This window comes from Macadamia integrifolia, chromosome 8, assembly GCF_013358625.1.
Source record: "Macadamia integrifolia cultivar HAES 741 chromosome 8, SCU_Mint_v3, whole genome shotgun sequence".
Lineage (NCBI taxonomy): Eukaryota > Viridiplantae > Streptophyta > Magnoliopsida > Proteales > Proteaceae > Macadamia > Macadamia integrifolia.
In genome coordinates, this window is record NC_056564.1 from 10,423,025 (window position 1) to 10,448,745 (window position 25,721).

The 25,721-nt window shown below is 36.9% G+C and overlaps 1 protein-coding gene across 3 annotated transcripts in view; it reads right to left on the reverse strand.

Moving 5' to 3' along the window:
- LOC122087082 (peptidyl-prolyl cis-trans isomerase PASTICCINO1) overlaps positions 1 to 19,385 on the reverse strand; it is a 45,324-nt gene extending 25,939 nt beyond the window's left edge. Inside the window, exons 1-7 of one of the 3 annotated variants that reach the window (XM_042656066.1) lie at positions 19,225 to 19,385; positions 18,994 to 19,141; positions 18,823 to 18,907; positions 17,941 to 18,010; positions 13,470 to 13,567; positions 9,857 to 9,979; positions 9,310 to 9,342 (exon numbers count right to left, since the gene is read on the reverse strand). In XM_042656066.1, coding sequence (XP_042512000.1) covers positions 9,310 to 9,342; positions 9,857 to 9,979; positions 13,470 to 13,567; positions 17,941 to 18,010; positions 18,823 to 18,907; positions 18,994 to 19,067 — 483 coding nt within the window. In that variant the 5' untranslated portion in view covers positions 19,068 to 19,141; positions 19,225 to 19,385. Of the gene's footprint in view, positions 1 to 9,309; positions 9,343 to 9,856; positions 9,980 to 13,442; positions 13,568 to 17,940; positions 18,011 to 18,822; positions 18,908 to 18,993; positions 19,142 to 19,224 lie in introns of those variants that run through there. The other 2 variants (XM_042656067.1, XM_042656068.1) reach the window with 2 other exon arrangements.
- Positions 19,386 to 25,721: the final 6,336 nt, after the last annotated feature.

Consider the following 25,721-nt stretch of genomic DNA (forward strand, 5'->3'; position numbering starts at 1 on the left):
TATCAAGTAGGGTGGGCTGTAACTCTTTATCTTGGAGGACCTCGAGTTCTTCTCTTCTCCTCAGACTTCAGACAACAAGGAAGTAAGTAACGAACCCCCCTGTTCTACATTCATTGGCCTCCAATTACCTCCATTAGTCCCCACTGAAATCTGAACATCTACCTTTTCTTTTTTTTTAAGCCAATACTTATTGTTTTCCCTAAAGAAACTTCTGTTGTTTTACCTTTCATTAGTTGGTTGATTTTGGGCATTGTTTGGTTTACTTAGTTTGCTTAATGTCTTGATAGACTCGTGCTAAACTTAACACATAGTTGCTGCCATCTTCCCTGCCCCATATTCCCACCTGAAACTTGAGTGAGTTTTGTGCTTTTATGCTTAGATGAAAATTGTTCATTGCTACATTATTCATTAATCTCACTTTACTTGCATGCCAATCTTGTTTGCTGAGCTTCCCTTACCCTGTCCAACCCAAGCCCCTTGAGTCTACCCTACTTGGCTAATTAACCTTGTAGTAAACCTAGTCACCTAGGAACCCCCTACATTAGAAACTCATCAAATAAATCTTCCCTTCTTTCAGTGGTTAAAAATTTTTCTTAACAAATCCTCTAACCCTCATCAGATTAGTGAGATTAAGAAGGTGACAACCACTTATGTTTCTAAAGAAGGAGCAGAAATTGAATCTGTTCACTCTCCATTCCAAGCCTTAAAAGTAGGCAGTAATCAGATGGTTGTTCCTCTTAAAACTTCAAGTCATACCTCTTCACCTCTGATTGAATTTCATCTTAGTCAAGTTGTTGAACAAAATAACTTTACTAATCTATGTCTTCAGTCTATTGGAAGCCAGACTGATCGTATTGAGACGATAGTAGACTCTTTAAAAGCTTCTACTCTGTCTACTTCTCATGCTAAAATTGAGCATATTAATAAAACTATTTGGCCAACCTTTGCTTCTTAACCTAGAAGCAACCAATCTGTCCTGTTTAAACCTCCTCCGACCTTAGATATCCCAAAGAAGAAAACTGAGTCTAACATTCTTGATGAGATTGTTACCCGACTCCAGAAGCTCCAGGTATCTAAAGGAAAATTAGAAGATAGACAGGCCCTAACTCTTTCTCTTGCCGAACCTTCTGATTCCAAAATTGAAATAACAGAGAGAATTCCAGTCTATGCTACCTCAACAGGCAGCAGTACCCGAGTCCATTCCTCAACTGAATCAAGTAATGAGGAAAGCCCGAAAAGTTATGCCTACCGCTCCAACTAATTATTATTACCCTCGACCTTCTCCTGTCGATTTTCAATTTGAAGTAGAAGGCGAACCTGCTAATTTCCCAATCGATGGTAATACTATTTTTTAGTGGAATATTGATGGTTTATCTGAATACCAAATCATCAATCTTTTGAAACAAATGCTTATGTATGCTACAGCGTCAAACCTTAACCATTCATCTGATTCTGAGATTGCGAAAATGATAGCAACAGGATTTTCCAGCCAACTTCGTGGTTGGTGGGATTTCTATTTGTCTCAAGAAGTTAGACAACAAATTATAAATGTTGTGACCCGTATCCCGCAACAACTTACTGAACAACTTGCTGATGGTAATTTTGCCCAGCCAACTGTTTATGTCGACCAAAAAAATGCGGTTAATACTTTGGTTTATACTATAACTCTTCATTTTGTTGGACCAGCTGAAATTCTAGCTGATCGAACAAGAGAACAACTTATGAATCTTCGTTGTCCTACACTATCTCATTATAGATGGTATAGAGACGTATTTTTTGCTAAAGTCTTTTCTCGAGAGGACTGCAACAATTCCATATGGAAAGAGAAGTTCATCTCTGATCTACCTCCTTTATTTCCTCAAAAGGTAAGGTAAAGCATAACGGCACTATTCCCTTCGAGCAATATAACTACGGGGAATTAGCTGCTGAAATACGCAATGAAGGTCTTCAACTCTGCACAGATCTAAAACTCAAAAAACAATTGTCTAAAGAAAGACAAGCTGGATTCCGAGAACTTGATGATTTTTGTGAGCAGTTTGGTTTTGAGAAAATACGTCTTTCAGGACCCAAAAGGACTCATAAAAAACTCTCTAAGTTTTCTAAGCCTAAATATCAGGCCAAACCTAAGCGCTTCTTCAAGAAACGCTTTTCCAAATCTCATCCTCAAAACACTTTTCCCTCTAACAAACCTCCTGTTTTCTACAAGTGCGGAAAAGTAGGACATTATAAGAATAATTGTCGTACTAAGGCAAGGATTAATGCCTTAGAAATTGATGACTCACAAAAGTAAAATCTTGAAAAAGTCTTGTTATATAGCTCGTCCAACCCTGAGTCTAACGCGAAGCCCCGACTCAGATCAAGATATTGCTCAACTCGAGTTCGACAGTGATTCTTCCGAGTCTAAATCTCAGACTCCCCATTGTAGTTGTGATCCTTACCAGGCTATGCTCAAGGAAAATGGTTTGATGGTTCTTTCGACCGAAGAATCATTTCTTCTAAAAACCATTGACCAAGTCATTGATCCTATAACTAAGGCTCAACTCTTACATGAGTATATCACCTTAGTAAAGGATAATAATAGGCCTAGCCCAATTCCTATAAATAAACCTGCGGTTCAAGATTACAGTTTTAAAACTATAATCAATCGGGTTAAAGCTACCTCTCAAACCCGTGAACCTACTATTCAGGAACTTCGTAAAGACCTCAATGAAGTTAAAACTGAAATAAAGAGTCTTAAATAGAGAATTCAGACTCTTGAACTTTATAATGAAAACAGATTGATTGAGCAAGACTCTGACGAAAAAGCTTCCTTCAAGGATTCTACTAGCAACTCAAAATACAATAGTTAGTACCTCTGCAACTCCTGCTGCAGTTTCTACGGATGACGCTCAAATCCTCACTATTCAACAGGTCAAAACTCATCGATGGCATGTTATGATTGACATTGTTGTAAATCGAGAGTTTAGCCTAAAAACCATCGCCTTAATTGATTCCGGCGTTGACATTAATTGTATTAACGAAGGGCTTGTACCTTCGCAATACTTTGAAAAGACCACTCAGAAATTGGTTACAGCTGACGGATTTAAAATGCAGGTTGAGTATAAGCTCCCTTCTACTTCTATTTGTAATAATGGACACTGCCTGAAAACTCCTTTTATTATGGTGAAAGGACTCTCTCAATTCATACTCCTAGGCACTCCATTTCTCTCTCAGTTGTATCCATTACAAATTGACACAGTTGGTCTTCACTCGGTGGTTAATAATCACCCTATTACTTTTTCATTCATCGAACCCCCAAAGGTTCATACTGTGAATAAAATTCGGACTCAAATTCAGTCCAAAGAAAAATTCATATGCTCTTTGTCATCTGAAATCCAACAAAAGAGCATACAACAAAAAATTGATGACCCTCTCTTTCAAGTTCGAGTTAAAAACCTTCAAGCTCAACTTATAAAGGAAGTTTGTTCAGACATCCCCACTGCATTTTGGTCTAGGAAAACACATATTGTTACTCTTCCATATGAAGATAGCTTTTTCGAAAGTCAAATTCCCATTAAAGCTCGGGCAGCCCAAATGCCTGATCATTTAAGGGAAACTTGTCAGAAAGAGATATCTGAACTTCTTGTTAAAGGTCTTATCTGACACAGTAAATCTCCCTGGAGCTGCACGGCATTTTATGTAAACAATAATGCTGAATTAAAAGAGGTGCACCCAGACTTGTCATCAACTACAAACCTTTAAATAAGGTTCTTAAATGGATTCGGTATGCTATCCCTAATAAAAGAGATCTTCTCAACAGATCATATGCCTCCAGCGTATTTTCAAAGTTTGATATGAAGTCCGGATACTGGAAAATTTAGATAGCAGAGAACGACAGGTATAAAACAGCTTTTGTTGTCCCATTCAGCCAGTACGAATGGAATGTTATGCCTTTTAATTAATATTCACAGTTTATAATTGTGTATATTGATGATGTCCTTATATATTCTCAAGACATTTCCCAACATTGGAAACATTTCAATCTTTTCTTTTTTGTTATTCGTCAAGCAGGACTTGTCGTTTCTACAAAGAAAATAAGTTTATGTCAAACTAAAGTTGGGTTCTTGGGACACGACCAAATTGTTTTAAGATTGTTGAGACTGACGCATCCGAATTTGGATACAGTGGTATCTTGAAACAAAAATGTCCTAATCTTCCTAACGAAGTTTTAGTACGTTTTACTTCTGGTACTTGGAATCCCACTCAACAGAAATATTCAACAATAAAAAAGGAGATTCTTTCACTCGTTTTGTATATAACCAAATTTGAGAGTGATCTTTTTAATCAACATTTTTTAGTTCGTGTAGACTATAAAGCGGCTAAAGAAGTCCTTGAGAAAGATGTCAAGAATCTAGCTTCAAAACAGATCTTTGCTCGATGGTAGTCGCTACTTTCTGTCTTTGATTTTAGTATTGAATTTATTAAAGGTGATACTAACAGTCTACCTGACTTTTTAACTCGAGAATTTTTACAGGGCTCCTAAGCAAAAGGCTGTAGTCTCTATCTCTCCAAACAAAGATGTTGCCTCAACATCCTCTAGGCAACTTCAAGAACATCCCTCTCCTATCTCATCCCAATCTCCATCTCCTGCCTCAAAGGCTGTTAATAACTCTCCTTTCATAGAAACAAACTTTACCCCCATCTTCGCCACACTCCTTCCGAAATTGCCACTATTTACCTCCGTGATCACCTTCATCCATCCATTGGGGATAAAACCCATCTTTTCTATGAAAGAATTCTTGAAGAGACTCAAAGTGCTCAAATTCAGCACTGTTATAGATCCGCTCATGTTCGAGCTTATTCTAAGCTCAATATATCATACATCATTCGGGATCGCGAATGGGGATCTTTGCCCTCTTTCAAACGCGAATTCCAGGATGTCACCGGCCTTAAACTAAGGTCATATGATTATGCAGATTATGTTAAAGCTTGGGACATGATCTCCTTATATCAGAACGATCATGAGACCCATTCCTGGTTCGTGAAGTTTCGACTTCAACACACCTTATTTGGTGTGCCGAACTGGTTTCTCCAATGGTTCTATACATGGGGACCACCTCCAGTAGCATTCTTCCCAACGGCTCTTCAGCAATCAGTTACCAAGTTTAAAGAATTCAATCAACCTCTGAACTCTCGGGCTCTCTTCGTTCAATTTTATATTTTATACGAAGTACCCTGGATTCTTCAGTGGAAGTATCAGATGACTATTGATGAGTTCGAAGAATGGAACTATGTTTCTCATTTAGAACGTCATTTATCAGTCAAATAGTGGGATAAATTCGACATTTCACCATTAAATGGTTCCCGTTTTGTGCCTAAATGAGGCATCGGTGCCGATCTGCCCTTTTGCACCTTCTTCTTCAACGGGAGCCCAGATGCCTTTTTATAACATGTTTCAAGTTGTTCGGCGTTGTCTTCCGTATTTATCTGATGAGCAGATACAGGAGCGCATTTTCATTGCTATCAGGTTTAATCTTCAATTCGACGACCCTGCCCCGTCCTCATCATCCTCCTCAACTCTTCCTCCTTCGGATGATGGTAGTCAATGCACTCAACGGCCTAATTATCAAGGCCTATCAAAAAAATAAAAAAAAAACCCCCGGGAGGGTACAAGAGGTCTCACTGCACCATAACCCAATGCCGTGATAATCAGACACGCTATTTTGATTCCTGCCAGGTGTCAAGCATCCACACCTAGTGCCACTCTAGTCAGACTGACGTCTTGGCATGCGTCACGCAGCAGTATAAGCGTATTATAGTGAGTCACAAGTGAACACTTTAATAATTCACCTCACTAAGACTCTTCTGGAAAACAGTGGGTCCTCCCACGTGGAATGCCAGAGAATCTTTTCGTGACTTATTTTTAGTCAACACCTGGACTACAGACAAGATAACTTTCGGCCAAAGCTGAGTTTCTAACACATACCCCACACCTTATTAGGTGTACCTTCTTTGAGAAAAGAACACCTTATCTTGAAGCTATTCAGCTGTCAATTGTCATGCTCGGTTGGTTGGATGCCCATTCGACATCATCTCCATCAAGGCCCATCAGCATCCCTCAACCACAATTTGTTGAATTTTGGTGTCCGCCATCTATAAAAGGAGAGTTCCTCTTTCTTAGAGGACACCACCAAAAATATAAGAAGAAGTAGAGTTTTGGTCGAGTCTGTAAAAAGAAAGTGTCTTATGAGTTTGTCTGACTGTTCTGTAAACATTTTAAGTTTTGTGCCACCTACAAGTGTTCATGTTCAACTCTGTAAATTGAAGTTTCTCATATAAGTTTGTCTTCCGTACTTTTGATTTCATGTATTTGTCTTCCGTACTTTTGATTTCATGTATTATGTTTGCTATTAGAAAATTAAAAGAAGAGCTTGTTTTGTTAGATAATTTGATTAATATTTCTTTTGACTATATTGAATTTTATATTTATCTAATCACTGTGTATCCTAGCAACTTCGCTATTGAACTTCATAAACGCGAAATCACCGAATTGGCTAAATTGTAGTCTAAGAAAAGACAGCTCCTCAACCTGATAGCTTCCCTCACTGCCTAAGCTCGACCTCCTCATTGATCCTGGTTGTATAGAGAGAGAGAGAGAGAGACATAGATATAGATACATGCTAAGATGGATGTGCAACAAAACCAGGAAGGATGAAGTAAGGAATGACCATATTAGAGCCGATTTGGGAGTTGCCGCAATACTTCATAAGCTCCAAGCATTTGAGGTGGCATGGCCATGTCCAACGGAGGCTTTGGGATGCATCGTTAAGGGGTGATCTGATTCAGATGAATGATCACAAGAGTAGCGTGGAAACACATGCATAGTTTAAGTCTTGTCCAGTATAACCTTGAATAGAGTTGTTTGGACAGCAAGGATCCATATAGCCAACCCCATTTAGGTGGGATTTTACTGATGTGTCTTTCCTTATACTATTATTATTAATTTTAGGTCTTATCTCAAGTATGACCTCGGAAGAGATACCGCAAAGTGATCATTTTAAATATCTAGGGCCAACCATAAATATAGATGACATAGAGGATGATGTTTCACGGAGAATTAAAGTGGGAACGATAAAGTGGAGAGGTGTGTCAAGAGTGTTGAGTGATCGACGTATTCCTTTAAAGCTTAAAGGAAAACTCTATATAACTGTCATACGTCCAGCTATGATGTATGGGGGCAAACCGTTGGGAGTGTCACATAGATACGCAATACATAGCCGAAATGAGGATGTTGAGATGTATGTGTGGCAATACCATAAAGGATAAAGTAAAGAATGACTTGTCGTACGTCCAGCTATGATGTATGGGGGCAAACTGTTGGGAGTGTCACATAGATAAGCAATACATAGTAGAAATGAAGATGTTGAGATGGATGTGCGGCAATATTATAAAGGATAAAGTAAAGAATAACAACATCAAAGCTGATTTGGGAGTTGCCCGATTCATGATAAGCTCCAAGTCGTTTGAGGTGGCATGACCATGTTCAATGGAGGCCTTGGGATGCACCAGTAAGGAGGAGTGATCTGATTCAGATTGAAGGATCTAAAAGAGGAAAGACATGCATAGATTAGGACTAAGCCCCAGGAATAACCTTGAATAGAGCTGATTAGATAGCTAGGATCCATGTAGCCGACCCCATTTAGGTGGGATTTTTCTGAGATGTGTCCCTCTCCTTTTAAATTCCTTTTACTTTTACTGTTCTTTTTTATTTTATACGGATCCATGCAGTCGACCCCATTTAGTTGGGGTAAGGATGAGTTGTTGTTGGTGCATTAATTTTGTCTTTGCATAGATCCATGTAGCCAACCCCATTTAGTTGGGATAAGGCTGAGTATGTCCAATGGTTACAATGCAACCTATTTCTGATAACCCATGAAATGTACTCTGAACGAACAATAATAGTAATAATTCTTTCTTACAAAATATTTATTTTATAACCTAGTGATTCACTTAATAGAGTCTCTCTCTCTCTCTCATGCACCCCCTCTCTACCTCCAATCTTTCATCTAGAATAAGAAAACAAGAAAAAAAAAATATTTTCAAGAGAAGACTTCTTACATAAGCCTTTCCTCTTCAGTTGTGATTAGTAAACAGATATGATTCTTTTTTGTTTGGTGAATTTGGTATATACTGTTGGTATTGTTTCAAGGTTCGTTGTTCTCATATTTAAAAGAGAATAGAAGTGATTTTTTTCATATTAAACTCTCCTCTCTTTTTTTTCTTTTTCTTTTCCTCTTCCCTTGTTTTGCAATTGTTTCTTTCTTATTAAGAAAATGTTGTATTAAGTATCCTCTGTCTCTCTCTCTCTCTCCTTATACCAATAGAAGTTGTAATTTCATTTCTGCATTTTTCTATGTGTGGTATTGCTTACAATCACTCTATTTCTCTATTTGTTTCGGAGTTTCTCTCACTCTATTTTCCAGTTGTAACATCTCTCTCATGAAATGGTTGACTATCTCTTTCTATGTCTACCTCAGTACCTCTATAGCTTTATTAACTTATTCAGAGATTTAGACTCCATGAGCTAAATTATTTTGCCTATTTTTCTTTCAATGTTAAGTTAAATTTTACCATCAAGTTTATCTATAATTTTTCATGTATTTCAAGTTTTTATTATACTTGTCTAAATTAAACTTCCCAAAATTTTATTCCCCAACTTATCATGGGGTCATTTGCTAGTCATTAACTAAATGAATGGATTCTGAAAAAAAAAAAAAAAAAATTACAAGCAAACCACTTTATTGCTTCATTCTGACCCATACTCCTGAGCTTTAAATAACAAGATCAAGGTGCTCTCATTAAAAATGCTGGATTGAAATCCATACTTTCATAGAAAGACAACTTCATCAATATGGTCCTGCAGATGCTCCTTTATCAGGAGCAAGTCTCCTTTGGCTGTAATCTGAAGTCTTTGGGAAGAAAGGTACACCTGAGTCTTTGATGGTGAGTTCACTTCAAGCAGCAGGATTCTTCCAAAGAACAATCATCATTTGAGCTTTTCAAGGTCATCTATTTTAAAGGAATGCCATGGGTAATCATATTCGGATTTCCAGATGAATTAGGAACAATTTTAGTATGAAATGTGGTTTTCCTTGATCCATTTTGTGGCACCGGTCTTTAGTAGTAGGGAAGTCCTACATATTTCTTGTAATCTCAACCAATGCACTCTTCCTCCCTTAACAAAACCTTCTCTATTCGATTACTGAAGATTATTTACAGGTGCTCAAAGAAATAAAGGAATTTGCGAACAATTATCACAGCTTGCAATACCTGCTTTAGAACTCCCAAATCCTCACTGATGACCTGAAAAAAAGGAAAGGAGAAGAAAATCAAAAAATAAATAAATAAACAAATAAAGATGACTGGATGGACATTAGAAACTAATTCTTACGATGGAAGCAAGTCACAGCTAAATAATCATGGATAATTCCTTTTTGCATGCAATCAAGACAAAAAAAAGGTATGGTGAACAAATTCTGTTTTGGAATGACTTGTGCTGTTCAGAGTTCAGAAGGTGCCTTTTAAGACGTGAATGTCATTTTTATATTAGCAATTATTAACTAATTACAACCACAACAAAAACAACAAACTCAGCCTTATCCCAACTTTCAAGCATTCAAAATCCATAAACTAATTCCAACACATAACCAGAAGTAAAACAGGCCCAAATGACAGATGAAATGTTCAAGTAAGTTGGAAAAGAAGCTATGTTCTTTTAGATTGAAATTTCACAGTTGCATACAGGTCAATCACAAATATGTAGATAGATAGATTACTGATATATGGATAGATAGACAGATAGATAGATATTACTTGCCTTCACTTTGAAGAAATCTATCAGTTCAATCTCAAAATGAAGTTCATCATGCTTGGGAAAGCTCTCTGAAACTGCAACTGGACAATCAACTTCACCATAGTGCATTTCAGATTTCATCTTGAACTGAAACAAGACAAAATTCTCATCAAATTACAAATGGACAATCCCCAGAGGCCCAGCCCCCCATAAATAACAACCAATTCTCTTAATGGTAAAGTTGACGTCTTGACGATTGCCTAAGAACTTGCACCACAGTATATATTTTGCAATAAACAGCACTACCTGCCAAAGAAGACATGTGAATGGATGTCCACAAGTTTCCACTTCAGATGTGGGGTAGATGCTGCCTAAACACACTTTAAGTAGCAGGAGCATATGTATTTGAAGGGCAAGCCATCAAGTCATTGAAGCAAAAGTAGTTTTCCATTAAAAATTTAAGCACAATAAATATGTATGATGTATCACATATTTTGCATGGTTTGGAAGTAAAAACGCCGAATCCATCAAATCCTAGAGGTGGCAATAGGACCAAGTATAATCTGTTCTGATAGAGAATCAGCGAAAAGGATTTCTGCTGTAGAACCATGGAGGCCTAAGTATATAACTTAAGCAGAGGTAAAATGGAAAGTCAGGTTCCCAGACAATTAACATAGGCACTATCTAACAGGTCAATGTCTTCATTAGCAGCTTATTGATAGAAATGTGGAGTGATGGCACCCCAATTTAAGGAAAAGGATCGTGAAAGTAGTTAGTCAACAATGATTGTCCTTGGGAGGTAAGAGGAACTAAAGTATCTTATGTCTGATTCATTCCAAACCAAGCAGCAAGATAAATGTGGGACTCAAACTGGTACTTGTCCACTACAGCATGCGGCAAAGGATCCACAACATGATTATCATAACAGCACCAACTTGATAAACATATTTAAGTATGATAAGCTACTTGATTCTTGGCTGGAACTACTAGTTGATGGACAAAATGACATATTACTTACCACAGAATTTGTTAATGATTGTGGTCACAGAGGATCAGAAGACTGATAATGTGTACCAAGAGTTTCACGCAAAGTGCTATAGCTCTAGTGCCAATCATGCCAAGGTGATGGAAAAAGGCAACAACGCAGTATATAAAGTCATGGTTATAGAGATTCAGAGGATGATACAAGCTATGCGGAGGAGACACTAGAATATAATGTTGATTCTGTCATTGATAGAGGTAGAGATTATACCGTGAGATAGTAACAGTGGTGCAGGGGTAGAATGAAAGCTGGAAGTGGTGGTGCAGTTCCACTGATTTCACATTATATAATGGACATCATTTGATGTGGTAACCAATCATGGATCACCTAAGTGCTAGGGATTGGAAACCAACACATGATAAAGAACAGCAGATCAACAATATAACCGTTATTAGAGAAAACCAGCAACCTGGTGTAGAGGGCTCTGATCTGGTTCCTGTTCTGGTGGACTGACCTAATGAACACAAGGAAGGGTTCCTCAAAAAATGGAGGTTGTTCCAATAGCCAGGTTTAGAGATATCAGTGGTTCACTAAAATCGAAAGTGGCAAAAAACAGAATTCCAGAATCACAAACAACAACAATTAATAGCTGAACTGAGAGGAGTAAGTAGAATCTCTCAAACTAGAAACTAAAACAAATTAATAGGTAACATGGAAATAGAAACTAGTAACAAAATTTAGAAACCAAAAGCAAATATGGTATTGTCATTGGGCTTAGAAACAAAATACAGAACTGCCAACCATAAGGGAGATCGTTGGATTAGTTTGATGGCTGTTCCAACCCTGAAAGGCTGAAACTAAGAAGAAGACAACAGATGTTAAAGGACAGAATAGTAAATAAAATAGTAGAATTAAATAAGGAAACTGACATGTGCAAGTAATAGGGAAGGAATCGATCTGACCTTTAAGAATAATAACAGTAAGGAGAAGAAGAATATGCTAGGCCTGTCACAAAACTGCGGAGAACGAATCCCACCAAGGTGTCCCCACTGCATCCCATAGTAAAACAGTTCTGAATCCCCCAGAATCATGCTCTGTCTCTCACAGAGCTCAGACAGGCTCAAGGCTAAATTGTTTCCGAAATTGTTGGGGTAGTGTGATCCCCTACTCTTTATTTATAACTTCAATGAAATAAGCAAGATAGGAAACCCCCATGCATGGAGGAGAAATCCCTTAAAACCCAAGTTTTCTTCAAAAATAGAAACTCTTCTACAATTTAAAAATTTTGAAACCAAGGGCTAGAGTAGGACACCTGTCTAGCATTCTAGAAACACTATAAAAATAAAGAATACAACTAACTAAATAAACACTAAAACTGATCCCATATATGCCTTAAAACCCTAATATTTGGGATTATAGAATTGGCCAATGACAATAGAAAACTCAAAAATACTAAGCCATGGCCCATATAACCCATTGGGCACTCAACATTAAGCCTATCGGCCCTTTCTTCATCCAATCTAACCCAACCGATGGCCTGGTTTGCTGCTGGCCTTCTTATTCTTCTGAACTGCATCAGCCTTACAAGGCATGAGGCAGTAGTTTTGGCACTAGGCCATAAACAATAGACATCATCAAATAGTTTGACAATCCCATACAAAATAAGAATTAGACAATCTTAAAGTGGTAACCATCGTGGTAAAGGGTATGGGGATTAAGAGACTAATTATGGCTCTACGCCATACAAAACTTGACATCCTCAAGGAGGCAGCCAATCCCATAGGATATCGAAGACATAGTCCCGTGCTGGGTATTCAATTTGATTATAATAAGTACTCTTTTCAACTAATTTATGCAGCAGCCATTCAGCGACTGGATAGCCCTGATTGATAGTGAAAGCCCAAGCCCTAGAGATGCAGCCTAAAAGTAAAGGCTGTAGAGGTTCAATGTTAAGCCATATTAAGAAAAGCCAAAATGCCACATAATTAAAGGGAATGGGTAATCAGTTTGGGGCAAGGTTTAAAGTTTGATATGGTCATTTGACCACCAAAATGGCCAACCGAAATGTACCAGATTTCAGTTGAACTCGACCGATCTGAGAAATTTCAGTTTCAACCTGGATTTCAAAATTATGAACCATGCTAGTTCATTAGATCCAGAACCAACACCTGAACCAAGCCATTTAATGTGGTTAAAAAACCAAACCTGATAATAGCCTGTTTATTGATTGGCATAATCTGGCCTGGATAGAGTGGTCAGGTTAAGGTGGCCAGGCAGGCCAGGCCAAGAGTTGACACCCTAAACCCTGTATGGCATTGGGATATGCTGAGACCAATTTAAGGTTCAGTTCAGATCCTTATCCCAACTCCCAACAATGTTCACCAGAAAGATCAATCTATGTAAAGCCACAGTTGAGAGAGAAAAAAGCACAGGACCTGTGACCATGACAGAAAGAAATTGCACAAGGAAGAATATAACCACCACCTCACTCGGAGCAACACAAAACTACAATGCCACATACTGTGGAGTTATTGTTAGTGTAGCAATTGCATAACAGGTATTGGCAACATAAAAACTACACCAAGAACGCAAACAGTTCTCTGTACAAGAATTCTATACTACTTATACTACTGATGGCAACTCCTAGGACAATACCATTGCTACTTCATCCTTCAACATGGTGGGAATTCCTTCCAACAATCCCAGAATCATCTTGCTTTTCCCGAATACGAGCCTCGTTGGGTTACCCCTTCCTGTCACATAGGAAAATGTTTACAGGATTCTTCAAATGGCTAAAAGACACAAATAACATTTCACTCAGATGTGTTGGAAAGGAAAATATCATAGAATCACCACATTCCCAAAAATTAGCACACATACCTATAATTTCAATCCAATAAGTTTCAGTTCAGCCCTCATAGATTTAGGGATCAAGATCAGGATCAGGATCAGATTGGCCAAATTAGCTGAGTTGACTCGGTATCAGCTGGGACTGGTCCCGAGTTGATTCACCAGTCCTCCTCAGCACATGGTTGAAATAGGTCTCTCCAGCAATTCTTTTGGCTGGGTTTGGAATGATCCACAGGAATTGACTAAGGATCATAGTTGTCACAGCATCGCCAAGGCGTCCCGGCGTTTTGGAGAGGGCAAATCAGTGGACCGATTAGTGCGCCTTCATTAATGGCGTCGCCAAATCGTCCCCAGCGACGATTTATGACGTTGTACACATAAATCGATCGCCCTTTTTTTTTTTTGAAGTTATTATTGTTAATTACTAAATTGATTCTCTTTCTAACAATGTTATTGGCAGGTGTAATTGAAATGTACAAATTAATGCTACATGGGATAAAAGTGTAAATTAATACGTTGTACCAATGAAAAAGAAAAAAAAAAAAGTCTAAATTAAGACCAAAGAGACAAGTCGCGACTCCGACTCTCTTCAACCCTCCAACCCTAAGTCTCAAAGTGAAGACCGAAGACTCCCTTCAACCCTTCAACCCTTATTTTGCTCCGGCGATAGCTGTTCCTGCTCCAGCGTTGCTGTTCCCGTGCTCCGGCGAAGATAGGTATGTTCGACTCTTCTTTTCTTCTATTCTTCTATTCTTCTATTCTTCTAACCTTCATCTTCCTTGTCTTTGGTTTTCAGTCTATCGACTCTTCTTCTCTTCTTCTAACCTTCTTCCTTGCCACTGGCTTCTTCTCTTCTTCTCTTCTTCTCCTCTTCTAACCTTCTTCTTCCTTGACCCTACAGAGTCTGGTTTGTTTGACTCTTCAGAGTCTTCACCTCTCATTTTTTCTTCCCCATTTTCTACTACTAAATCAGTAATCAGTCTCTTCTCTTCTTCTAATCTTCTTCCTCTTCCTTAGTTCACTCACATAGAGCATAAATCTTTCTCTGTTCTGATCTTATTTTGCTCCGGCGATAGCTGTTCCTGCTCCAGCGTTGCTGCTTCTGTGCTCCAGCGAAGATAGGTATGTTCGACTCTTCTTCTCTTCTTCTAAACTTCTTCTTCCTTGTCTCTGGTTTTGAGTCTATGGACTCTTCTTCTCCTCTTCTAACCTTCTTCTTCCTTGACCCTACAGAGTCTAGTTTGTTCGACTCTTCAGAGTCTTCACCTCTTTTTTTTCCCCCCTTTTTCTACTACTAATCAGTAACCAGTCTCTTCTCTTCTTCTAATCTTCTTCTTCCTCTTCCTTATTTCACTCACACAGAACAGAAATCTTTCTCTGTTCTAATTTCCTTGGTTTTTATTTTTTATTTTTTTGGTAATGTTGTATACTTGTATTGTCTTTTTCATTGATGCAAATTTTCTAGCAGTCATGATTGTCAGATTGTGGTCTTCAATTACCAGATTTTCCATGATTAAGAACCATGTTCTGTATTGTGGATTGTATTAATATTAAGCAAGGTAAGTCTATGTGCTAGGGGAAAAAGCCATTGTAATCTATGATATATGTTGGTTCATATAAATTTCTAGTTCTATTCTGTTGCAACATATTTTAACAATGTTTCCTGTGAATCTATGATATATATTGGTTCATATAAATGTTTTTACAAATTTATAATAATGTCTTGTTGGCCTGTATGCATCTTTTTTCCCCCACTTGTCAATTCAATGTGGTCTTGTGCAATTATTGATGTCGGATGGAAGGAATCATTTTCTGTTATTTCTCAACAATGTCTTTATCTTTTGATTTGGATGGATTAAAATACTTGTCTATTGTCTACATTCTAATGACTACTATATTTTTTCTTAGAAAATTGGGGAAATAAAAAAGTAATATACTAAATAACTTTAGAAAATAGGAAAAATAAAAAATGGCACATGGGCGATTTGACCGCCATGGCAATGCCATAATGGGTGATTCATCGCCAAATCGATTAGCCACCCCTCCACCGCCTTGGATCGATTTGACGCCATGACAACTATGCTAAGGATCGTATTGGGATCAGTAGTGCCGGGCAATCCAATTCCTAAATCCTTGTCAGCCCTTGAGATAAGGATAGCAGAGAGGTTTCAAATATGTAAAAAACCATGCGGATACGTGATGTAGGTTTCTACTGTCCGAATTTGACACAGGATTACAAATTTACATAAATCAAACAATTAATACAACAGTCAGAATAAAGTAGGACCAGAAAGCTCACATTGATTACATTCATATACAACAATATGATTAAAGCTGTAACAATGATAATCCATGCTAAGAAATTTTTTCTGTACAGTGAGGTGCCTCAGTTGAATAAAATTATGTGGCTATGGGAATTAATAATTTTTATTGAAGGTGCAATTACAGGAAGAAAATAAAAATCCAAGAATGGAGAGTTTCTCTAGTCCAGTACCAAGTTTTGCCACATGGAAGGGTCAAGGGTGATTGGAAATTTTGACCATATGGATATCTAGGAAATGGATTTGGCCATGTGCCAAATTTCAGACTCAAATTCAATTATACACCCCCCCATGTATAGGCATATACCCTTTGCATTTTCATCCATTCACTTCATTTTAGAAATAACTTCATTCTTTCACTTGATTTTCAGAGATTTATTTTGCCACTTTGCCAACTCTTCTTTGGCTGAAACTTGACACGTGAGCAATGGCCTTTGGGGTATACCTAACCACAAAATTTCATCCCTATCCAAGCTATCACGTGGAAAATATTGGTGCAAAACTTGAGAAACTCAGAGACAAGAAAAAACTTTGTATGGACATAGTGACCCAAAAGCAGGGTATTGTGAACCGGGGTTGCATTAATTGGAATCAAAGCCATAAACATTTCACCAGACAAGAAAAACCTTTACCTTCCTTCTAATAGCATTTATATTTTTTTTTTTTTAAGTCAAAGTGCAATTTTTAGGTGCCAATCAAAATTGTTCTCTCATCAATTTGATGTTAACAAAGACGTCACAGAGATTTGGAAGAAGAGGAATAAATTAGGGTTCCCCATGTGTTGAAGTTATTTTAGCTGATGGAAATTGGAAATGTATACAAATTGAAGAAAACCCTACAATAGTTGAAGCAGCCATTTGGAACTAGGTTTGGCAAATTTAGCAAGGCAATGACAAAGGCTACAAGCAAAGTCGAGCAGATCATGCATCATTCAACAAACATAATTGAAAATTAGTGAGATAAGGGTAATAGCTTAAACTACAAAAAGTTGGAAATCAAGAATTTGGAGGGGTTGAGGTACTTCAATGGGATCAAAGTTATTGGTTCCAAAAGAGATTCTTCATCTCACCAAAAAGTTAGGTGATACTGCTATTGATCTTAGTGAACAGGTAAGGAATAATGCATATTAAACCCCTTCTCAGAGTCTCGCATTTATAAGTATGGTGATAGGCAAATAAGAGCAACAAGTCCACTACAGTTCACTAAAATCAATCTCACTACACCATGTACCTCTTTGGAAGCCCTCCTATTGGCTTGTATAGTTTATATAGGCTACAACAATCTGAAGTTTTGTAAACAGCATTCAATTACAGTAAGACTGGCCAAAAAACAAGAATAACATGCAAACCGAAGTTAGTTACTTACTGTGAACCAATTCTAAAAAGGATGGCAAGTTATTCCCATCAAACATGGTTATGATTGGCAAGTCAGGTCGGCAGTAGACCAAACAGTGTTCCAAGCATCATAACTATACAAGCCTATAGAATGTTACTTCATAAAAAGGGCGAGGGAACAATACAAGTTATTGAGGTCTATCATAATTATCCAGGTATATAACTGCTTCCGCCCACCCACGGATCAGTTATTGGCAATAGTCAGTAAAGCTAATGGAACAGCAAATTCCTACAGAAAGTACACCTTAGCCTCATACGGGAACGCCTGCCAAAGGAGAACAGAAGAAGATTCCTAGTTGATCTATTTAAAGCTCCAAATGGAATTTACATAGCTATATAAAATTCCAAAGTATCCAAGGAAAACCCATGAAATATTTTCAGCTTTTCCTTCTTTTAGTTGTGTAATTTTTTTACAATTCAAGAAAAAGCAAAAAGTAGAGCTTATCTGAAAACCAACAAGTGCAGTAATCTGACAGTATATCACCAGCTGATAACCCCCACCTCCTACCAAAAAAAAAAAAAAAGGAGCAAGAATCACTTTTGAAACAAAACCCAACTTACCTCCATATTGAGATCTTGTGGACTCAACAATAACTCCATCAAGCGTACGAACTGTGCAATGAAATATGACCTGCAAAATGAAAGGGTGCCTGTATCATCCTCTTTAGTCCAATACACACTAAATGCAAAAGGTTCAACCAGCTGCTAAGAAAAGAGGAGTATATAAAAATGTTCATGTTTGAAGATTTTCAAGGTAATTCCATCCATCTATAATTTCCTATGAAAAAGGTGTAAGCTGGAAACAGGTTATTGGATCTGTTGCACTATACAATTGACATCAGTCAACTGGGCTCACCTTGTCAACTGGTTTGGACATCCAAAGCATGTGAGCAGTAACGCACATGCTTTGTTTCTCTTGTTGTTAAGTTAGTAATTTTGCTTGGCTTTTATTTTAGTCACTTCAGTTTTAATTGTGACCAGTGGTTTTAGAAAGGCTTCATTGCTTTGATACATAATGCTGCTTTTTTTTTCAAGATCCAATCTCCTTGTAGGACATTATGAATAGACTTTTATAAATCTTCAGAAGTTAATAAGGTTAACAAACTCTCTAGAATGGGTGTTTTTTCTATGATCAAGACTTGAGAGCTGTTCACAGCATAATGTAGATCATCAGATAAAACACTGCTATTACTTCAAACCCCAAGAATCAAATTTAAGGTCCTGAGAAACTACAATGACCCCGAAGTGAGACGTTCAATTACTTAGCGGCAACATCTCCATGTTATCACTAATACTTCACAATTAATTCTGAGGGAACGGACAACTCAAATAACGCTGGTTATTATGCATCTGTACCACTTCTGGCAGCATGTCAACTCAATATCTCCGTTGAAATTGGGAAAGAAATCGTTAATTGAAAAGCTTCTGGATTGAAGAATGAACCTGATCACCATCAGCAGGTTTTGCAGTGCCACCTCCAGGCCTCATTACAGCTTTCTTGAGACTCCCAGGTACAATTTTCTTTCTCCTAATTATCAAGCAAGAAGAAAATAGAAAGAATAATCACAACGAAATAGAAAGAACTAAACTCCGAGAGACAGAGAGCAAACGAACCTCTTCTCTTCATCATCGGAAGGTTTCTTCTTCTTGGATGCAAAGTCTTGCTCCGCATCAACATCCACTGCCATTTCACCAAACCCTCCTGAGATAGCCGAAGAAATTCACAGTCGACACTAAGAAACAGCTACTGGAACGGATAATTCTGAACACCAGTAACAGACGAGAGGAAATTGAATTAATAAGATGAAAGAAACCTCAAACGGAGAATCCAAAGTTGAGAATTACCACTTCCTCTGGCTCTTGATGTTCTTAGAGAAGTCCCGGAACTTCTTCGGACAAGAGAAACTAGGTTTTGAATCGGGCGACGAAAAACGGAAAGAAAAATCTGTTCCAGACTCTACTCTAGAACGATCTAACGGTAAAAATTCTAAAAAATCGTTTTGAGTAAAAAAAAGAAAAGGGTAAATCCGTCAGATCAGCTCAATCCGGATTGTCATTGGTTGAGATCGATCCCGAGTTTTTCCCTTGGTCATGAAGACAAGTCCAGCCAGGCTTGAAAAATGAGCGCACACTCGATCTGGGTTGGTTCGAGTTTCTTTTAACCGGGTCTTCGAAAATATCCCAAAACCCTAGCAGCATCTCGCACCCTCAAATTTCACCCTCTCTTCCCTCTCTTTCTGTCTTCTTAATTTCTGCCGTTGCAACTTTGGCCCCACCCAACATCCACGGCATGCAAGGTTTTCAAATTAAGAATCGGCGTCGGAATTGATCAGGGCGATTACTATTTCAAAATCGATAAAATTCGCTCAAACCCACTCACTAATCGGACTGAATCAGTGCAAATCCGTATGATGAGTCAGTTCAGATTCCAAGATAAATCGATTAATTCTTGATCCGATTTTTAAAACCTGATTCACAAGCAAAAATTGACGAATCGGATCAAGTATCATCCCATTTCATGATAATTAGATATGACAAATAAAAACACCTCCATCGTTATAAGATTCTTCCAACATGCCAATTCTAGAGCTTGTTAAGACAAACGCATTTAAAATCACTACCTAATCCAAAAAAAATCTCAAATTTTCACCTCCTTTAAGCTTAGTTTGGTTATCAGCAAAATGAATAGGAAAAAAAATAAAAAAAGTTGAGATGTTGATCCCATAGTGATGAGAATCGAGATTTATTGGAGCATGATAGAAAATTATTGAGTCAATGAAATCACATAATGACGTCAACATGTATGAAATTTTTTGTTATAAAAGAAAATATATAGTATTTTTTATTTCACGAGGACCGCCGTAAAGAACTTTAGCTTCTAATTACCAAAGTGGGTCCGTTCTGCCTCCTACTCTCTAGTCGTCACTCTTGACTCTTGAGACCTGACGGGCCCGGTCTGTGTTGAGACGGCTGGCTGCTTGGCATGGAAGACTAAGAACCTCGTTTGGTGTTCATGAATGCCCCCTCGGCTCTCGATCGTGTAATGGAATAGTGGCCATTCCATTTCTGGCCCGGCTCGATAAATTTGTGATTTCCGGATTCTAGTCTAACCTCTTTGGGCTTACAACCTAGCTTCGTTCCATGCTTATAATGGACCCATTCAATTCTAGGCCTTTACCAAAAAAATATTATGGGCCTAGCATTAAAATTTTGCCCTTTTTTTATTTTCTCTGTGGCTGCACGTCCAACATTATGGATGGGGAGTGCGCCTTCTTTTCCTCAAATTGTCATGTGGCATTTCTACTGGATGAATCCGAACAGTTGGATGGGAAAAGGAAGCCAAATGTCACGTTACAGTCAAAGGCATATTAGGCAGGTGGCTTAATATATACGTAAAAGCCACGTGGATGGTTGTCCCAGTTGTTCTGGTCATTGGCACACTAGGCTATGTATGATTTAATCCACCTACCACGAGGAATTGGGTTCGAGTCTTGTGGTACTGAGCCCGAATGGATAGGGCCTAGATATAGAGATCTCAATCCGAGCTTGGGCTTGGCTGGCCCTGGCCTGGGCCAGGTATAAACCGAGGCGCATCTCAACCCAATTGTACCAATGATAATATCCATCTCTAAAGACATGATAGAGACACTAGACCAAATGAGGAGTGATGAATCAACCAAACTCCTTCCAGTGTACTAAAATTGTATATCAAACAGGATTATTTGAATGCTTCAAACTCATTCATTTGAGCATTATTTGAGGGGTTCAAACCTATTCATTTGAGCTACGAGAATGAGGGGAATAAAGTATATGAATATTCTCTGACTTTTTTATTATTTATGAAAGAAACCAAAATGTATTAAAAATGCATCGAAGTAACACAAGTGTGAAATAAAATGGGTAGTTTAGGAGAAGAATCTGGATCCCCTAAACGTGGGGTTCTTTCACGAGCAAAAGAGAATGTCAAAATTCGTTGGCTTAAACCGCTTTAATTGAATTTGAATTCAGCTTTGCGTCACCCATGAAGTGATTGAAGAGATTCTCCCTTCCACTATATGTGAAGGGAAAATTCTAGTGATGATTTTGCTACAAGGAGAAAATTTTCTTGCACCACACCCATCAAAGGCATTAATGTCTACACCTACAGTACAAAGTTGATATTGCCCTGTACTATTCCCGATATTTTCTCAATTCCATCTTAAAGTCTCAGTTAAGGGATTTTGGCCACGCTGAAGGAAAACCATCTCCATAAAGGAATATCTTCTACTTTCGTAATAACTAGTTAATTTGCCTATTCTTTCGTGATGTATAAACCACCACAAGGACCAACTCCGCCTTGAATTGTTTATTAAGGTGTTCTAATGATAATTGGAATAGGTTTCCAAGAGTTAAAGTGGGTGAGGTTTTCAAAGGGAATGGAATCTTGTAAGGGGTTGGAAAAAATTGGACTATCCCAAGTGAGTAGATTCCTCCAAGGAAGTGAAGAGAAGGGTGTAAAAGGGAGTTTGGGTTTGGTTTGGATTTTGATTGGGAATCAAATCACAAATATTTTAGACTGTGTTTGGTAACGTTCTAAAAAAATGTTTCTGGAGTTTTTCCGTTCTATGGGAACGAAAAAATGGAATAAAGTGTTTGGTACATTTATGGTATGTTTTTTTTTTTTTTTTACGAAACAACAAAAGGTAGTTACCGTCATTCTGGTTTTATTAAAAAAAAAAAAAAAAACAATATTTTAACACATAAACTGAAATTTCTGTTTTTAACATGAAACACCTCCAAAAACATTACCAAAATGCATCCTTACTATATTTCCTTTCATAATCAAGTTGAAAGTTCATATGGAGAAAAGTTTTCTCTTATTCCCACCTAGGGTGAAATCTTCACTCACTAATTTACAACCATATTTACTTGTTATTCCTATAAGTTGAAGGTCTAAAATTTTCTTTGTTGTTTCATAGTGTCATCTGAGAACAATGATGGCCATTGGCTAAAAGGATTCCTATTCACCATCAATAAAGGAAAACTAGATCCATCCGTATATATCTCAGCGAGATCCCATGTGGATTTTGGTTTGAAAATGTGGGAAGTAAAAACAAGGAAAAATTATATGATTACCCACTTCTGGGTTTCTCTTTACAAAATTACTTGCCAAAAGTTTCAGTTAACAAAAATACTCAAAATTAAGTATGGGTTTAAAAAATTACCCACTTAAAGTTTAAGTTAACAAAAATACCCAAAATTGAGTTTGGGTTTACAAAACTACCCACTCAAAGTTTTAGTAATAAAAAAATACATGATTATATGTGGAAGATGAATAATCACTATTTTGGGTAGTTTTGTAAATCTAAACCTGATTTTGGGTATTTTTGTTACCTGAAACTTTGGGTGGATAGTTTTATAGACCCAAACTTAATTTTGGGTATTTTTGTTATCCAAAACTTTTTGTGGGTAGTTTTATAAAGAGAAACTCAAAAGTGGGTAATCATGTAATTTTTTCTTAAAAAAATCAAATTTGAGATCCACTTCAAAGTTGATCTTGACCTTGCTGCTTCTTCTATGCGTTTGCACCCTCCAATTTTTTTAAATTTCAGAAAGTCAAATTTTTGTAAGAATATAAAATATGAGATATATTCTTCCAAATTCCAATCATAATCAAGGACTTTTAATACTGTAGCCAAGACAAAAATGACCTAATATCGTTCAAACAGAAATGCAAGTTGCGTAGCCTCTGCGAAAGCACATTCGAAAGATGCTAGGACACCAACTTGAGATGAATCACAAGTGAAGCTTTCATAAAACAATATCCATTGGCATAATCATCATTTTCCTCTCTTTTTTCGGTAAATTTGCATAATCATCCTATGATCATATCCCTTATGTTCCATTCTTCCAAATTCAATTATGAGATAAGACCACGAATTACTTGGGTAAGAGAATTTGAGTAAATATAAGTCAAGTACAAAAACGTGATTGTAATTGCCCCAAATCTTTTTGCTTCTTATAATAAAAAAAAAAAAGAAAAAAAAAAGTGATTCTCTCGTAGGCTGTGGGGTTTTTTTTTTTTTTTTTTTTCATTGGACCTAACTTGATCCATATAATTTAATATTCGTGTTGAATTACAATCCAATTGCACCCATATACTAAAATAAATAATTCAAAATTTTAAGTTCACCAAAAGAGTATAGAATGCTAAAATGATAAGAGTCCAATATATAATGAGCCAAAAAAAGCTTAAATCAAATCCAATGACCTTTTTTCTTTTTCTTTTTGATAGAAATCCAAAGAAGGTCCTAGCCATCAAATGATTTGAATAGAAATCCAGACACCCAAGACAGAAGCTATCTCCACATAGTTTTGTCATACTTACTATTTTATTTTTGCTGCTTTACTAAGCTTTAGACTTTAGCTATTATGATCAATTAAGCACTTGATAGGCACTAGCTAAGTATGGTCACAGCAAAATTGACCAAATGTTTTATATAGGCTTTTAGGGTTTTTAGAAGTAGCGTTTGTTCCTTGCGTAAGTTTTACCTCTCCATTGGATTCTTAGCTTTTATTTTCCTTTTTAGGTAATCATTAGTCATTGGATCCTTTCATCCTCATCCAAAACGTACCTCAAAATATCACATCTTTGAAATTTTGATAAAATCCTACTAAGGTTATCTTAATCATCGCCAAACTTCACGCCCACCTAAGGGGAAACAGGACATTTAGGTCCATCACCTATTTTTTGTAACATAAGCATTATCACCATCCTCATCTTCTTTTTTCATTTTAAATCAGTATTATTATCTATTACTATTATAATTACTACCACTGGTATATAATTATTGGAAAATGTTTATCATCCATAGGAGAAAAAAATATCTTTTTCTTCGAGGTGAACGAAATATAATCTTTGTTTGGCTGTTTTCATCTACCACTTGGATAGTAGATCTTAGACCATTGGATTGATGTAGTGATCTCTATTGACCATAGGTCAATTTGGTGGGTTTATTATGTATTCCTTTTGGATTCTTATTTTTAGAAGGAATCCTAAAAATAGAAGCAGTCAAAATTATAGTCCCATCTAGTGTGAAATAAAAAATCCAATACATATTGATGTCTATGTATACACTTTCTTTGGATCCCGTGATGGCATAAGGGCTATGCGACCAAGTAGCAATCTCTTACCCTTATTTTTTTGGATGCGTCAAATTATTTAAATATTTTAAAATCAAACTTTAGGCTTCTATGCTAATTGCTAATGCAGGGATAAATCCAAATGGCATATGAGGTCACCCAAAAAGAAAAATTATTTACAGAATGTGTTCGTCATGGTATGTTGTCTATATCTTCCTAAATAATTGCCAAGTGGAATATTTGCCATGTGGAAGTTACCTTGATGCTCAAATTTTTTTGACACATTCTTTTATTTTTTATTTTTTATGTTTTTTGAAAGGGGATGCTAAAAGATCAGCATATGAAATATTAAAAAAAATGAATATATGATTAACATCTAGGTATAACTAGTTAGACGGAATACAAATATAATAAAACACTGGTAGACTTTTCATTTTCAGCATTGCCATGAGCAAGAAAAAAAGAAAGTAACGAGTTAATCAAATCTAAATCTAGTTTTTCCAACCATATCTCATGTGACCTCATAACCCACAAAATTTGGATAATTGTCAATCTCAAATGATGATATGAAGATCTAGCAGATGAAACTAATGAGTAATCTTCCAATCAATTGATCTTAAATAAGGTAGTATAATAGCCAATCATGCCAAAGACACACGGGATTTTTGAAGATAGAAAAAACTACAACAAAACAAGAAGAATCTGATTCAACCGAAAGATGTTTAACATCTCTTTAAATTCATTCTTTAAAATATGAAACAATATTGCAGGTAGTGCCCATGATTTCTCAACTATAAAACAAGAGACTTTTGGTTTTGTCCCATCAGTAAGAATGGAGCCTCAAGTACAAAGATTGCAATAAGATGGTTGCTCTGAATTGTTTTGCTCTTACTATAAGGAGGAATTTTAGGAGACTTCGGAATTTCATTTGGCATTTTAAAATCCTTTTAAAATTTTGCATGTTTATGTAAAAAGTGGTGGTTGTGGTTGTGCCGTTAAGAGCAAAATGGTTAGGACAAATTCAAAATGGATGGATATGTTGTGATCTTGCCATTTTTAAGCATATTAGGACTATTTCAAATTTTTATTTGTGTTTTGAATATTTATCCCTCTTGAATTGATCACTTTATCTACACTTCTTAGGGAAATGATGTGTGGAATATATAAAAAAGTACCACAAAATAACGCAAGAGATTCAATACCTCTCCTTTTTTTTTTTT